Source organism: Nerophis lumbriciformis, linkage group LG07 (genome assembly GCF_033978685.3).
Source record: "Nerophis lumbriciformis linkage group LG07, RoL_Nlum_v2.1, whole genome shotgun sequence".
Classification (NCBI taxonomy): domain Eukaryota; kingdom Metazoa; phylum Chordata; class Actinopteri; order Syngnathiformes; family Syngnathidae; genus Nerophis; species Nerophis lumbriciformis.
In genome coordinates, this window is record NC_084554.2 from 40,735,154 (window position 1) to 40,752,403 (window position 17,250).

Consider the following 17,250-nt stretch of genomic DNA (forward strand, 5'->3'; position numbering starts at 1 on the left):
ATTATTTGAAAATGACTGTCCTAAACTAATTAGCATAAAATCTAGGCTATAAACCTCTACTTTTTTCCTACACTTTGAACCCCACGGCTTATACGAAGACAGAGCGGCTATCTTTTGGATTTTTCTTCACTGACGGCTATAATAAAAACAATTTAAAAAAACAAGCAAAAACACTGAAAGAGTGTTTAATTGTCATCTTCTGGACAAATTTGCTTACTGCAGGTGATGCGAGTATCCTTCTATTTCAGAGTAGTGCTTTCAACAGGAAGCAGTGACGTTTAGTCTTCCAGCTGTCCCTAGCATTACTACCCGCATGGATTCATCACTCCTAGCAACGTTTGTAAGTTACAATATAACTAAAACGGTTTAAACGTACTAAACCATCCCATGTGTGATGTCTGTAGGAATATTTTCATACATATTTCTACATGCTATCATAATGTAAAGACCCTGGCATCGTTAGCGTAAGCTAACATGCTAACACGTTTATGAAGGTCTGTTAGTTTTATTAACTTACAGCGGCATTCTTTTTGTATTGTTTCAGTTTCACAAATTCCTCAGTAAACTCACCAAGTCATCACCGTGGAGTTATTGAGTCTGTTTAGCTGATTGGATAGCCAGCTTCTGTAGCTAGTGGGTTCATGACCATAACTTCCGTTTTGTTTGATCAGCCGTTTTACTGCCACCGTTTGGAAACGATTAAGGTATGTAAATAAACATTTACAGAATCTTACAGTGTAAATAACTAATTTCGCAAAATATTAATCTCCGGCTTATTGTTTGGTGCGGATTACACATGGAAAAATATAAATTCTTCTAAAATGTAGTGGGTGCGGCTTATATCTCTGTGCGTACTTTGCTGCTACCTGAAGTGGACTGCTGCTTTTTTATAATTTACTCGTCTGACTAATTGGTGTGGCATTGGACAAACCAGCAGGAGGTGTTGGCTTGAAGCCACAATGCTAACCAAGGTGGGAATGTGTTTAACATGTTAGCAAGCAAGTTGATCTTCATATTTGCCAAAAGATGCTTGGTAAGGAGCAAGCCAGAGCTCAACAACCAACAGAGCACGTGTCTTTGCTCATTTAGCATCAAATATGATAGTTTTCCCTCAAATAAACACCTTGAAGGATATCAACACATCTTAAATAAATGAAAAAGAATCACATGTTAAAAAAAACAGGTCTTTACTAACCTGCCACCTCTGCCCATGCGGCGTCTAGCCAGACCGATGCAGCGCTGTGGCGTGCTAAGGGAGGTCAGACAGTAGCGGAAGCGTGGGTGACCCAGCCCGCCTTCCAATGGGCTTACCCACGGCCAGCTGCCACTCTGGCCTGGATTGGACTGTAGGATTGAAGCGAAAAAAATGACATCAGGTAGAGCTCTCTGGACTGTAAAAATAGAAGCGGGGGAGAGAGAGCGAGCACTCACGGCGTAGTAATGACAGCCGGCTTTCCTCCTAAACGCATAGCAGCCATCTGGATCGCTCTCTTCCTCTGCCTCGGAGGAACCTGAATTAATCTAAGACGTGAAAAAGTAACACTTGAGCACACAAAGAGCTGAGCAAGCCAAATGTTGATTACTACATGGCAACTGAGTGCTTGTTGTGTTATTTACCTGTGAGAAGGGTTCATCGTCAGAGCTCGGGAAGTCATACTGGTTGAGGTCTTTGAGATTAAACACAGAAGGTCCTGTGTGATGGGGTGCCAACAGAGGGGGGATCTTGGGTTTCTTTTCGTATTTCCTTTTGGTTCGCACCACCTCCAACTTGTCCTGCTGGGGGAGGGAAAGTAGAAGAGGAAGAGGAGGGGGCAGGTGATGAAATGTTTACCATGCATCTCAGAGATGGAAATGTTCTCTTTGCACAGGCAAGAAGTGACAACGAGGGGGCATTGATATGCAGATGGCGACACGTGCCAGATGCTACCGCCTAGCCAGATGGCGCAGCCAAACCCCCCACCCGCTGCCACCACTCACCCTTGCTTCCCCGTTGCGGGACAAACCCTCCCTGACTGAACACACTCCAACTGGGATTAGTCAGAGCCTTTTCAGCTGCTAGACGTGCCAGACAAAGAAAACAGAATGCGGAAAGACTCTACAGTGAAGGAGCAAATCAATATGCTGACTGACGGTAGAAAAAAAGCAAGTAACACACAAAAGCTAAAAAAGGAGGGGTTAAAAAAAAGTGAGGGGTGGGGAGTTGTTGGTCACGAGAGCCAATTAAGTCATAATGGGGACCGATGACACCACAGCAAAAATAAAGCTGTGTAATGAGGCGTTATAAAACCAACGGTCTCCAGGCTTTCTATTTGAGGTCCACACACCTTCTTGTAGTCCTTCAAGTCCAAGTGGTCTTGGTGTCGATACTGGTTGGCACTAGGAATGATGGGGATGGTGTAGACGGGCTTGACCAGAGCCTGCTGGGCCAGCGCCTCTGCCATCACCTCGCTGCCAAGGTCAGGCATTGTGTTTCTGTTGGGAGAAATAAAAAGGTGTTTATTGACGGTGTTATGAACGGTGCCGTTATAACGAGGACCACAATCACATGACTCTGAGGGAGAATCTCAAGCACATTATTGTTGATTCTCAAAAACCTTCACAACATCTGAGGTTTACACTAGTGGCTCGGTACTCTAATCAGGGCCAACCCCCCACCCCCCCAAAAAAAAGAGATACGTTGGTGCAACTCGCTTAGCGTTTACACTGAGAATTTTGTCCTGAGACCAAAAGCTGTGCATTTAGGAACACATGCATTAACTAAGGACTACGTGACTCAAATGATTCCAAACCAAAATTCTCCCTACTGGGCTGAATATGTAGGTTACACACCTGCCACCCTTAAAGACATTTAATGAGTACTCCAAAGTACTAATTTTGCAATTTTTGGAGTGTATTGGGTGGGTTTTTCTACAATGGGCCACAAGGTAATTAAAAAAACTTTTCGGACAGCTCTGCTTTTATAGCTCTCGGTCAGGGTTGAGCTCTGAGCAACCACGACTCTTGTTGTCAATTTAAATTGTTAGCTTCCCTTTGTTGCTCTCCAACAATGGCAATTAAAAGAGAGACCATGGAGTGTTATTGCAGCTGGAACTAATCAATGGGTTTGTGTTAGGTTTACTGCAAATGTTAATTAACATTTTTTTTAGGAGAAGTCGTTCCAGGAGCCAGGCGATCCACCCATATACACGCAGGAAAGAATGTTTTACAAACCAACCAATCACAGCCTTTACGGTCTGTGAGGTTAGACTCTTTTGGAGGTGCACATCACGCTATGCAAGAGGGTTTGTAGAAGAAGGAGCAAGACATTGTAGCCGGTGTGTGAAACTGAAACCGGCGAAATGCAACAAAATGTGTATTCAAGGGTCAAAAGGCATGCATAGTAGGAGGGAGGGCAGAGAGAAAGCACTTGAACACATTTATCATTTCTGCATGCTTTTTACTGTCATTTCAACACTGTTGCGCCCAAACCACATCATAGTTCACTCGCAAGCTGACCGAGACTCATCTCAACCCTGTTTGGTGATTGCAGTTAGGCTTGACCAAAATAACTGCAATAGCAGAACAAACACACCACCAAGTTCCTCTCAACAATGACAATTGTAGACGCCGGACGCTTTCCAACCATATCTAAAAAGCAACAGGCACATGTGACAACCCTTGGCCTTAATAGCATGCATACAAAAACATAATTAATATTAATCACATTTATCATTGCTGAAGCACAATGGTTCTAAAACGCTTGAACAAAAAGTAGAACTTGAAGACAATTCATCAAAAATCCAGCATCCGTGGAGACCAGCAGGTAATAAATAGCATTGAAACACTCAAGACTTTGTGCTCCTCGCTTTGCACCTGGCTCACTCAAAAATCTCCATAATATCATGGAGCAAACCACAGAAGTCACATCGAGAGAACAGACTGGGCTGACAGAGAGGAGGGGGATGTAAACGCTGGTGGACCAGCAGAGGATAACAAGAGGAAATTGAAATGTCACTACAAATCAAAAGGACTTCTCGGAGAGGGCTTCAATTTAAGCTGTCGGTGACAGCTCGTTTCGCAGGAAATTTGTTCTATTTGGATGTCGAATTCGAAGGGATCACAAAGGCTCCACTCTTTGGGAGCGAGGAACAAGTCGGCGCCAAGGTTAGGAAATAAAAACAAGTCAAGAGGAGCACCTAAAAGAAATAGTGAGATGTCCCCAAGCCTATTTGCTCCACACACTACTGACAATTCACCAAAATGAAACCACTGAAAGTCATCCTCTAAAACACACAACCAAATAAAAGCTGCATGTAAAGAGCAGTTATGTTAAAAACATCCCCACCAACAACAAACACAAGGCTACTGCTCACCGCTTCTCTACAATCTCCAACGTTAGATGCAGCAGTTCTCTCTTGCTTTTCTCCCTCCTCTTGATCATTTCCAAGATGGTGACAGCCCGACTGAGGTCCCGGCGAAGCTTTAACATCTTCTCGTACGAAGCCTCGTCATTCTTGCGGTTCTGCAAATGTGAAAGCAAAATCGTCACACTGTGAAAAGAAAACACCAGGAAGAAGGAGTAATGGTTCACAAAAATTGACAGTTCGGATATTATTACAGCTTTGTGACAGTTTTTGATTCAGTGTACTTATTTTGCTTTTAAGCACCTCAGAATACCATATATACTAATAATCCACTATTACCATTTATCAATTATGGTTCTTAAAAAAATATTGAATAAAATACAACTTAAAAATGGCTCCTTAAGCTCTGACCTGGTGCTGTGCGATATGGAGAAAACTATAGTCATTTTATATCCTGTAAGGGTTCTGAACACATGATATTCCCAGACATATGTTCATTTTCCTCCTGATGACAGCATTGAGGTCACATTTATGTAATTTTGTTGTGATATTCCTTGTTAAACTGTTGATTCTGCATTTTTGGCCAATTTTGTCATTCTTTTTGCGAGTCCAGTAAAGCGGTAATTGGAAATGAGTACTGTATGTACACGTAGGAATGGGCGATATGGACCCAAACTAACATCCTAGTATTTGTAGGCCAAATGGCGACATACAATATATTTCGGTATTTTAGACAAAATGTGCTAAGTGTTTAGTCGGTGTCTGCAATGCGTGTAGCGACTCCGGACGTGCGCCGAAACGTTCCTCAGCTCAAATTCAATGAAGCGCGAGTAAACGGCGGGAGTAACTATCAAAAGCAGCTTCAAAATATTATATATCAGTGTGGCGGTATAGTCTCAAATACTTTCTAATATATTGGTATGACTCGTAATAATATACCGCCCAGCCCTACGTACACACTCTGGATGGATTAATTAAAAAAAACACATGCTCTGATCAACACACCTAACCAAACGGTTCAGATTTTATTTATAAACAGTTCCATCCCTAGCCAGAACATATCAGTACATGACTTCCTGCATCTATATACTAGGGGTGTGGGAAAAAAATCGATTCGAATTCTAATTGCGATTCTCACGTTGTGCGATTCAGAATCGATTCTCATTTTGAAAAAAATCCTTTTTTTTTTTTTCATTTTTATTGTATACATATATATATATATATTTTTTTTTTTTTTAATGAATCAATCCAACAAAACAATACACAGCAATACTATAACAATGCAATCCAATTCCAAAACCATACCCGACCCAGCAACACTCAGAACTGCAATAAACCGAGCAATTGAGACACAGAACAAACCAAAAGTAGTGAAACAAAAATGAACATTATCAACAATATGAACAATAGAGTCACAGTGGCTTACACTTGCATCGCATCTCATAAGCTTGACAACACACTGTGTCCAATTTTTTCACAAAGTAAGTCATATTTTTGGTTCATTTAATAGTTAAAACAAATTTACATTATTGCAATCAGTTGATAAAACATTGTTCTTTACAATTATAAAAGCTTTTTACAAAAATCTACTATTCTGCTTGCACGTCAGCAGACTGGGGTAGATCCTGCTGAAATCCTATGTATTGAATGAATAGAGAATCGTTTTGAATCGGGAAAATATCGTTTTTGAATCGAGAATCGCGTTGAATCGAAAAATATCGATTTTGAATCGAATCGTGGGACACCCAAAGATTCGCAGCCCTACTATATACCCTACCTTCCTGGTCTGCATCTTCTCCGTCCGTCTGCGAAAGGCCACATATGGGTCGCTGGTGCTGGAACCGTCTCTTTTTTCCTGCTTGACGATGGAAATGAACGTGCCGCCCTTGCACACCTTCCTCTTTCGGCTCCAGTAGTCAAACACTTCCTTGATGAGCTCGTCGTCTTCCTTCAGGAGTAGCTTGGCCTCCTGCAGACTGACAAACTGCAGAGAAACGTGCAGAATTTAAATGTGGAGATGGTTTTTTTCATGGATGGTCATTAATCTAGTACAAGTAAATATCGTTTCTCTAATTTGCAAAATTCAAGGGTTCGTGTGTAGATGGAAATAACAGACCTTTCTGGTTTGTGGGGAAATTATTTAATGCCATTAAACCTTTAAACAGAATAGGAAGTTTCACAAAAGGCAGGGTTTACCCTAGATTGTCAAAATACCTGTGGCGGTGGGGGCATGGTCACAAAAATATATACATACATTTAAAAACAAATTAGCTATTAATTCGTATTAACATATTTTTATATTGTTTTGCTATATTTTCAAGTGTTGCTGCTGTACAATGTACTTTGAGAATTGTTCATGTATCTAGAGACTTTTAATGACTTTCTTTTTTAAACAACTAGCAACAAATCTAGCTGTTTTTCTGGTGTTATTATAAAATGTACTCATGTTTTAAACTACTTCTGTCCCTCAATGTCCCTGACAAAAGAGGGGAGCTGCAGCGAGCATGACGTCAAACTTGCTTCAAGCTGTTGCTTCAGGTGGACTTTCTCTCTTTAAATGCCGCCACTGTCCTCTTAATATTTGTAGATTGCCGTCCGCGAGTATATCTGGGATCAATGTTCCCTCTAATTTTTCATGTGTGTGAGCAAACGCACAAACACCCTGAGCATTCAGTGGAATACAGACGTGCACACTGTGGTCATACCAGCAGCACATTTGTTTTAAACCAGACACAACAATTTAAATGTCTTATTATTATAATCAAGTGACTAGTCAATTTCAGAGATTATTTTCTAATATATGTGATTTGGCCCACTTAGATATATATATTTTTTTTAATCAGCTATGCACTATAATATTTTATGCCTGGGTGGGGGTCCTGCTTTGGAAAGATTGTGTACCCCTTCCAGAGATCACATTTAGTTCCCCTTAAAACATTCACATGTTGCATGAGATGAAGTGATTATTAGCTTTCTGTCCGTAAAATAAATATTTCTATTAGCAATTATGTAGTCCTGTAACATCATTTCATGATTCATGAAATGATAATATAACATTCTTAACAAATGACAGTAGAATAAGCACACTGATTGAGGAGTCATAGTAAAACGACCTGAAATTTACACTTTGTGTGTAGTGTTGGAGTTGTCCAACTTTTTGTGTGGCCATAAACGCACCAGTGGCTAATTGCCATAGTGTATGTGTTGGTGCAGGTGAGAGATAGAGCAAGCGGCTGCTGTTGATGTAACAGATGACAAAGAGTTGCTTTTGGCTTGGTTTGTACGGTAGACAACGACCAGTTTTGCTAGATAAAAGTATTTTACACATTGTTTTGGTGTGGTTATGGCCGACAAACAATTTCGCTACATAAAGGGACCGATGGAATTCCTGTCCTCCTTTTAAGTGTCTTCACTGACGTTACAATAATTTAAGTGTTGACAAACATTGTTTTATCTGTTGCGGCCGCCTTTCGTCACCTGTTACTCACAGTTGCATTGCAAAATCATACAAAACAAATGACTTGTTTATTTTGTTTAGAGTGGGATTTGATTTTTTGCGCGGCATAGATTTGCTGTGCGCAAAGGACGCGTGAGCAGTGCGCAATTGCGCACCTTAGAGGGAACGTTGTCTGGGATACATTAAAGTTACGTCCACATCACTCCATACAATGGCGCACGTCTGGTTTACATCGAGTTTTGGCAATGCTGTATGGTTTTGATTTGATGTTAATTTTTTTCTACTACTACAAACACACCGTCCGTGCCTGAAAGCGTATTGGCGGAAAATGAGGAAGTGTTATGTGTCTGGGGAAGCACGGAGACGCAAGTGTTTGCGGGGAAAGTAAAACCTGTTGGAAGTGTGCCGTTTGTTATAAGATTGGCAATAAAAGTTACAAATAACGTCAGACTTTGTGTGACTTCTTTTGGGGGCTATATTACTTTATTTGTTTTCACGTTAAAAAAATCCCCTATTTTCAAGGTGTGGAGGCAATGAAAATGCTGTGGCGGTGTGCCACATTCAGTTACATTAAGGGGAAACCCTGGAAGGTTTCATTTAATGCACAGAAGACACTTGTGCTTGCATCTTACAACAATAATAAAGTATCTCGATTTTGAATATAATTTACATGTCATTGTACACCACTCTTATCACTGTATTGTTGAACAGATGTGCTCTTAATGCGCGACCAAGTCAGTTGTGGTATGTGCTTATAACTTACAATGCAATCTGCTGTATGGAGTTGGAATCACAAGATACACAGACAGTCCCAAGAATCTATGAGAAACATCGGTAAACAAGACAATGAGCTTACCTGTTGCCCGCTGCCTTTCTCCAGACGGTCTATCATCCCCTCAAACTGGAGCGCGGTGATTTCCATTTTCTTCTTCAGCTTATTCACAAAAGTCTCGTCCCCTGAATCTAGGTCGTAGTCTGGCTGCTCTGTGTCCAGACCAAAAGCTGCGGCAAGAAAAGAGAGATGGTTACTGGGAATGCGCAATATAAACGATAAAAAAATGAATGTTGAATGATCTTGAAAAGTTGAAGTACATCAGTATCAGCATTGGTATGACGAATATTGTCCCTGTAACTATTTGGTATTTGATCAATCAATCAATCAATGTTTATCTATATAGCCCTAAATCACAAGTGTCTCAAAGGGCTGCATTTGGATCCATACCTAAATTTGTATTACCACCCAAAACTAATACAAAGTAGCCCAACAACAGAACAATAAGTGCTTCTTACATTCAAAAATAAGTCAAGCTATCATTTGCATACAAAATAGTATATTGTGATATATATTGTTATCGCAGAAGGCTGAAATATAAATTGTGATAAAAATTTTAGGCCATAAATGCCTTATAAACATCTGGTTCAATTTCACTCACGCCAATAAATATCTGCATTGTCATTGACGGAATTTGTCAGCTTCCCAAGAAATTGGCTTCGTGTTAGGAAGTGCTTTCACATTATCTTGGCATTTATGATACAAGCAGCAGTGTCAACCAGGTGAAGTCAAAGAGGATAAAGCTGCTAACTTACGCTGTATGTGAATAAGCTGCTTTGGCATTTTGAAATCCCCCGGGTAGAGGGACTCGTAGTGCGTGATGTTGCATTCGGCCTCGGGCACGGGGATGACCATGTTGTCCCTCTTCTCGCCGTAGACCTGCTGCGCCGAGATGGCCCGCTGGAGATGGTGCTCCTGGAAGACGGTGGTGGAAGGAAGTTGTAGTTTTAAAGTTACACTGAAGTACGTCACAGTTACGCTTGCAAAATATTTGAAAAGGAGCAAGAATAAGCGGAGCTAGTTTAATTCAACTCTCTCCATGTATCAGTATGGTTCCTAGTTTGACAAAAAGTATCAATTCTCCAATAATCAATTGATTATTTTGCCTGTCTTGAGAGCTCATCCTGCAGCGTACAAGCTCTCTATGCTAAAACTTAGCAACAGATGGCCTCCGCAGTCACTGCTTGTTCTGACAACTATTCTAACAGAGCTCCTACTCATTTTGACACATTACAAAACTCTAGAATTCAAAGATGTGGGTCAGCATTTGATGGCGTATTAGAAAAAAAGTTGGCACAAATAACGCCACTGAAACGTGTTGGCGCACAGCCGAATATGCGACTGCATGTGAGAAGATCGCCACTTCATAGAGGGAACGCGAGCTGTGAGCAAGTATTCAAGAACGCAGCATGTGTCCGAAGAACACAACTATATGCCAAAGAAAAACATTTCGACACTACCAAAGCACAATTTGAAGACAACCTACATATTTAACCAGACATGTTCTGAAGTTTACAGTAGTTTAGGTTACATTTTTTTATTATTTTGTCAAAAATCAGACAGACAATCTCTGTTCTTAAGACACCAAGCAAATCTGCTACCAGCGTTCTATTTGCAACAACTCAACCATTACAGTACAACCCTGTGGAATATAATTATGCCAACACTATGACTCACTGCACTTCTGCATCACCCTCAGTCTGCTCTACTACAGCACACAGTAATACACATTTCTGTAAATGTGTCAGTTATAAATATAGAGCCAATTCTCAACACTGCTAGTGTGATAAAAAGGTACTGTACTTGTTGGCACAATAAGTGATGTTTATCCTTGCAACAAAACACACAAAAAACCAAATGGACCATTAGAAAGGCATCAGGAGTGCAACACTTTAAAACATTTTTGATAACGCTCTAGCACTGAGCCAAAAAAATCAGGCTCAGTGCAGTGAAGCCCACCACCAACAAAAGTGGAAATGCAAACAAAATGCTGCAGGAACAAACATGAATTTCTATCAGGGCCACAGAGCTGAAAAAAAAAAGAGACTAGAATTGGGGGAAAAAAAATATTTTTCACAGCACCACACGTTCCAACGATTAAAATGTTTCTAAGAGAAAAAAAAGGTTGCCATGGACACCACAGTGTGGCCTTCAGCAGGTGTTTGCAGCTCATGCTGGCTGGAGTCATTTAATGATGCTCTGAGCTGCTAGGACACTCTTAAGACTGACTCAATGGCACATTCCTGAACATATAATACGGATCTGGACATGACGCTACTGTGGGAACGTTAACTTAGCCTACGTTTCATGCATGTAGCGAAACACATACTCTGCATGTATGCAAGACATTAAAAGATCATGCGGGTTTGTGTTTTTTAATTGAGTGGGTATTCCATGTGGTCAGTCAGTACATTCCCGCGTTCCACTGACCCCCAGGCAGGATGTGGGTCAGGGAGCTAAGCCACTGTAGTAAAACCGCTTTATCTCTTTTGTCACTCTGTTATGTAATGCTGCTGTGGGCCACACTGTAGGTGGAGGGCGAGGGGGGCTAGTTTCTGCTGACTTGGCCCCCCTCCCCCGTCTGACGCTTATGTCTGCTGTTCTGCATCACAGATGGGCTCTCCTGCTGATGAGCCGCCAAAAAACATGTGTTTCTATTTCCAAATGCTTTCTCCACACACAAATCAGTCACTTGCAACACATTTTAAATACAAATGTGGATGATTAGTACTTAAAAAGTGCTGACTTGGGGTGATTTGCAGTTTGTAGCAATCTGTTGCAAAAATTTTACAATCTTATGTATCAGAAGTACACTGTGTAGTTTACTCTTGTACCGTAGAAACTGAGGCTACGTTCACACTGCAAGGTATGATGTTCAAATCGGTTTTTTTGGTAAATTCGGATCCTTTTAAGAAGTCGTTCGCGTGGCAAAAACACACGATGCCTAATGGGAAAGCAAACTGACCTGCATGCAGACATGTCACACGTGCTGCAGTGTTGACAGAACATGGCTCCAATTCTAATATGACCCTTGTCGTGGCGTATTTGTGGCAATTTCAAGGCTTTTGTGCTATCAAATTCAACATTTTCTGAACCAAATTATTGCACATAGAAGATGAAGAAGGAAGTGGGCAAGCATTTTGGGTCTCGCAGATTGCGGGACATTTGCTTCCATGTATGCTTCAAAGAGCAGTCCGAGACAGGAGTGGTGGAACACTGACAAAAGTTCCTAAAACAATATTTTCACTTGTTTTCTGCTCATTTCTCAACTATTCATTTTGCAACCGTCTATTTTGGCTAAGCATTATAACACTCACCACTTTCTGACGACGTATTGGTCGGATTAACGTGACCCAATCGTTCAGAAAGCAGTCGCATTGGATGCATATCTGATTTACATCCAAATACCAATGAGATCTGGGTCGGATTTGAAAAATTTGGGAATGCACTGTTCACATTGACATTAAAAAATCTCATACAGGTCACATATGGGCAAAAAAATCAGAACTGACCAGCAGTGTGAACAATGCCTAAGAAAATTGATTAATTTTGCCTTTAACCCAAGGTTTGCAACATATGTTTTCTCTATTTTTGTAAAGCTACTGCCTCTTCGGATGCCTCACCCCACACTTTGACATGCTGTCATATAAAGAAAGGCCTATCGTTTAAGAACAGCTCCTCTCAAATAGTGGGCCGGGCCCTGTGAAGGGGGGTGTGTGATCCCAGGGAACTTGCTTAATCAGTACCATGCTTCAAACAAAATGCTGCGCACTACAAAATGTGCTCATTGTAGCCATTAATCCTGACTGCCTCATTTTGATTAAAAACATGTTTTACAGGTTTAAGTGTTTTATATATATTGTGCTCCTGAGTTAATGTTGCCGATCAAATTGAATTTAATATTTATTGGGTTTAAAATATTCACTTTCATCTTGAAGTATCAAATAATTCAAGTTGTTCAAAGGGTGTTCAGTTTAAATAAGAATTGAATGTCTTTTAAGGTCAGTCAAATTGATGCCCTTGAATTTTGTCTGTTACATACCAAAAAACAATGTTAATAAAGTTATTCTTTGTTGTAAGTTGAGCTACATTTTTCTTTTTTGTTTTATATTATGTTAATAAGGACACGATGTTATGCATTGGTGTATTTATAACATTTTTATAAACACATGATACTATTTATAATCTCGTCAGAGCGTGGCCGCAAAATGTTTGCTTCTTTCTGGAGGTAAAGGGGGTAACAGAAACTAATTAGTTACTGGGGTTCAATCCCCACCTTCTACCATCCGAGTCACGTCCGTTGTGTCCTTGGGCAAGACACTTCACCCCTTGCTCCTGATGGCTGCTGGTTAGCGCCTTGCATGGCAGCTCCCGCCATCAGTGTGTGAATGTGTGTGAATGGGTGAATGTGGAAATACTGTCAAAGCGCTTTGAGTACCTTGAAGGTAGAAAAGCGCTATACAAGTATAACCCATTTATCATTATCATTTATAATTGAGAAGCACTGATTTAAGGTGACTAAACTATTCAAGTATTTAAAAGACCACCAAAGCAACCCAACAATAACAAAATAACCACAAAGGGAAAAATTACTGACATGTCTAACCACTTCTGCTGAGAAGTTTCCATTACCACCGTGAAGAGTCAATTTAGTAATTAGCACAAAATAAACAAAATGCATTTACTCTTCTTAGCTAAAATAATGCTAAATGGTTAGCACATTGACGAGCGTATGATTCCTAATAATAAAAAATGAGTACGTCCTGGTTCCAATCTATCTAGTAGCGACTATGCCACACCAGCACGGCCACAAAGTGTAGCCCACATGGCCGCCTGGGAGCTGTCAACACGCGGGTGCCGGTTGTCAAAGCGGGCCGAGGCTCAGCGTCTCCCCCTAGCGTCCGCACAGGCCCAGTGCACCACGTCCGAGGCCTGCTCGCCGGGAGAAAAGCAACAAAATGGAGGAAGAGATCCACGTCACGTGACTTCTTTGTGCTACCCCCCACATTTTCTGGCCAAACTAGCCGGCACGACACGACCAAAGAAACACGTGCGTGTTATAAACGCTCCTAATATGACACCCGCCTTGGAGCGGCGTCGATAGGAGGCGAATTCGCCGAGATCCGTCGTGTGCTCGTCGGAGCTGACATGGTGGCCATTTTGAGCGAGCCTGCGCAGGCAGCGTAGCGGTTGCCGCCAGGTCGGGAAAGACACCGCCAAAAAAACCCGGCCGCCATTGCTCCGGCGGCCGTTAAACATACCGATTCCTCCTCCTTTTCCATCCCGGTAGGCATCTGGGGCACAGCCCGGTTGATAGAAGCATATTCATGCAGGTCCGGTAGATCCTCGCAGCGGAAGACGGGCAGGGGCTTGCTAGCATCCAGCGCCCGCGCCCGAAACGACAATTTACTCATGTTTTATATGAAAAGACGCAGCATAAAGCTAGTGGATCTGCGAGGAATAACAGCAGTCCCGTGTGTAGTTCTCATGGATGGATCCGGAACGGTGTCCTGGAGTCAGCTGCTCGATCGAGGCGAGGCTCGGGTCCGTAGCAGCGCGAGCAGCGGCCGGGCAGGCCCGCGTCTCGGTCGCTCTCTGTCGGTCGCTGAGGCTCTGGCGCTCCGCTCTCCCTCCCCGGTTCAATGCGCCATGGCCAACATGGCGGACATTACAAACTCATGTAGCGCTCCACTCGCTCCGCGCAGCCCAACCCCCTCCATCGCACCAACAGCCATTCCCACGCAGCTTGGCACGCCTGCGCGCTCGACAGAACCGTGGGGTCCGGGGAGAGAAGGGGTGGGGGAGACTGATGATGCTGAGGAGGGGACGTCAACTTTTTTACTTGAATTGTCCGAACACGCCAGCAAATCATCTTACTCTGGGCTTCACATTGATAAAACGCTATGGATCTATTATTTGTATTGCGTTTATGTGGACAAGGCCCAGTCATACTTAAATCAGGGGTGTCAAACTCGTTTTCATTGAGGGCCACATCGCAGTAGTGGGTGCCCTCCAAGGGCCACCTGTAACAGCGAGTAATATATGAATTTGCCTATGAAATTTGATTACTACACATATTAAAAAAAAAAAAAAAATATTTGGATTTTACTTAAAAAAAACTGGAAACTCAATCACCAAAATTAGGGATGTCCGATAATGGCTTTTTGCCAATATCCGATATTGTCCAACTCTTTAATTACCAATACCGATATCAACCGATACCGATATATACAGTCGTGGAATTAACACATTATTATGCCTAATTTGGACAACCAGGTATGGTGAAGTTAAGGTCCTTTTTAAAAAAAAAAAAATAAAATAAGATAAATAAATTAAAAACATTTTCTTGAATAAAAAAGAAAGTAAAACAATATAAAAACAGTTACATAGAAACTAGTAATTAATGAAAATTAGTAAAATTAACTGTTAAAGGTTAGTATTATTAGTGGACCAGCAGCACGCACAATCATGTGTGCTTACGGACTGTATCCCTTGCAGACTGTATTGATATATAATGTAGGAACCAGAATATTAATAACAGAAAGAAACAACCCTTTTGTGTGAATGAGTGTAAATGGGGGACGGAGGTTTTTTGGGTTGGTGCACTAATTGTAAGTGTATATTGTGTTTTTTATGTTGATTTAATTAAAAACAAACAAAAAAAACAAACCTGATACCGATAATAAAAAAAAAACCATACCGATAACTTCCGGTATTACATTTTAAAGCATTTATCGGCCGATATTATCGGACATCTCTAACCAAAATTATACTGTTAAATATAAAATAAATAAATGATAAATGGGTTGTACTTGTATAGCGCTTTTCTACCTTCAAGGTACTCAAAGCGCTTTGACACTACTTCCACATTTACCCATTCACACACACATTCACACACTGATGGAGGGAGCTGCCATGCAAGGCGCTAACCAGCACCCATCAGGAGCAAGGGTGAAGTGTCTTGCTCAGGACACAACGGACATGACAAGGTTGGTACTAGGTGGGGATTGAACCAGGGACCCTCGGGTCGCGCACGGCCACTCTTCCACTGCGCCACGCCGTCCCTATATAAAACATTTTTTACATCATCTTATATGGACAAACACTACCACTGTTTTTTTAGAGTAAAAATAGCAGCTTAGTTTCCAGAATGTTACTATAAAACTTACACTGTTCTTTTTTTTTTTTTTACAACATATTACTATAAACTGAAAAACAGTACAACTGGTTTTTTTACGGTAAAAATAGCAGCTTTGTCGCCAGAATTTAATTGTAAAACTTAGTGTTTTTTTACAACAGATTACTGCTGTAAATTGAGAAACAGTACAACTGTTTTTTTTTTTATCTGGTTACTGAGCTGCCAGTTTTTTATCCTCTAAATATGTGGTACTGTATTTCCATTTAGAGTAATACTCCCTGAAGAGAACAACTGTAGATTTTATGATAAAAAACTGTCAGCTCAGTTGACAGTATTTTACGGTAAAAAAAACAATGGTAGAGTTTTTTTTAATGTACAGTAATATTGGCAACACTAAATTGGCCCTATTGAATGTGTGAATGTTGTCTGTGTTGGCAGTAGTGTTGTCCCAATACCAATATTTTGGTACTGGTACCAAAATTATTTTGATACCTTTCGGTACTTTTCAGAGGCAGTATAGTACCAAAAATGATTCATTAGTATCACGGTACTATACTAATACCGGTATACCGTACAACCCTAGTTGGCAGTACCCTGCCTTCTGTCCAAGTGCAGCTGGGATAGGCTCCAGCCCCCCCACGACCCCGAGAGGGACAAGCGGTAGAAAAATGGATGGATGGGTGCTGTGAAAACCACCGTAAAATGTCTCTTTTACAGTACAGGTATACAATTTGATGGATAGCTGGCTTTGAAATCATAGATCAAGCACATACAGTACAGTATTTAAGTATTTATTTTGACCCAAAAAAAAAAGTTAGCAAATTATGATAAAAAAGTTTGTTATATTACTAGATTACCGTATTTTTCGGACTATAAATCGCTCCGGAGTATAAGTCGCACCGGCCGAAAATGCATAATAAAGAAGGAAAAAAAACATATATAAGTCGCACTAGAGTATAAGTCAAATTTTTTTGGGAAATTTATTTGATAAAACCCAACACCAAGAATAGACATTTGAAAGGCAATTTAAAATAAATAAAGAATAGTGAACAACAGGCTGAATAAGTGTACGTTATATGAGGCATAAATAACCAACTGAGAACGTGCCTGGTATGTTAACGTAACATATTATGGTAAGAGTCATTCAAATAACTATAACATATAGAACATGCTATACGTTTACCAAACAATCTGTCACTCCTAATCGCTAAATCCCATGAAATCTTATACGTCTAGTCTCTTACGTGAATGAGCAAAATAATATTATTGGATATTTTACGGTAATGTGTTAATAATTTCACACATAAGTCGCTCCTGAGTGTAAGTCGCACCCCCGGCCAAACTATGAAAAAAACTGCGACGTATAGTTCGAAAAATACAGTATATTAAAGTTTAAACGGTATGCAATTTCATGCAGTACATTTTTTTTCTGTCAAAATGGAATGAACAAATACATTTAGTAAAAAAAGATAAGGTACTT

The 17,250-nt window shown here is 40.8% G+C and overlaps 1 protein-coding gene across 4 annotated transcripts in view; it reads right to left on the reverse strand.

Moving 5' to 3' along the window:
- LOC133609498 (enhancer of polycomb homolog 1-like) overlaps nucleotides 1–17,250 on the reverse strand; it is a 62,942-nt gene that overhangs the window by 25,047 nt on the left and 20,645 nt on the right. For 2 of the 4 annotated variants that reach the window (XM_061965108.1, XM_061965109.2), the window contains 8 exons: nucleotides 9,388–9,547; nucleotides 8,657–8,802; nucleotides 6,121–6,327; nucleotides 4,353–4,501; nucleotides 2,325–2,472; nucleotides 1,618–1,776; nucleotides 1,432–1,521; nucleotides 1,196–1,344 (listed from right to left, as the gene is read on the reverse strand). In XM_061965108.1, the coding sequence (XP_061821092.1) occupies nucleotides 1,196–1,344; nucleotides 1,432–1,521; nucleotides 1,618–1,776; nucleotides 2,325–2,472; nucleotides 4,353–4,501; nucleotides 6,121–6,327; nucleotides 8,657–8,802; nucleotides 9,388–9,487 (1,148 nt within the window). In that variant the 5' untranslated portion in view covers nucleotides 9,488–9,547. Of the gene's footprint in view, nucleotides 1–1,195; nucleotides 1,345–1,431; nucleotides 1,522–1,617; nucleotides 1,777–2,324; nucleotides 2,473–4,352; nucleotides 4,502–6,120; nucleotides 6,328–8,656; nucleotides 8,803–9,387; nucleotides 9,548–13,893; nucleotides 14,393–17,250 lie in introns of those variants that run through there. The other 2 variants (XM_061965107.2, XM_061965106.2) reach the window with 2 other exon arrangements.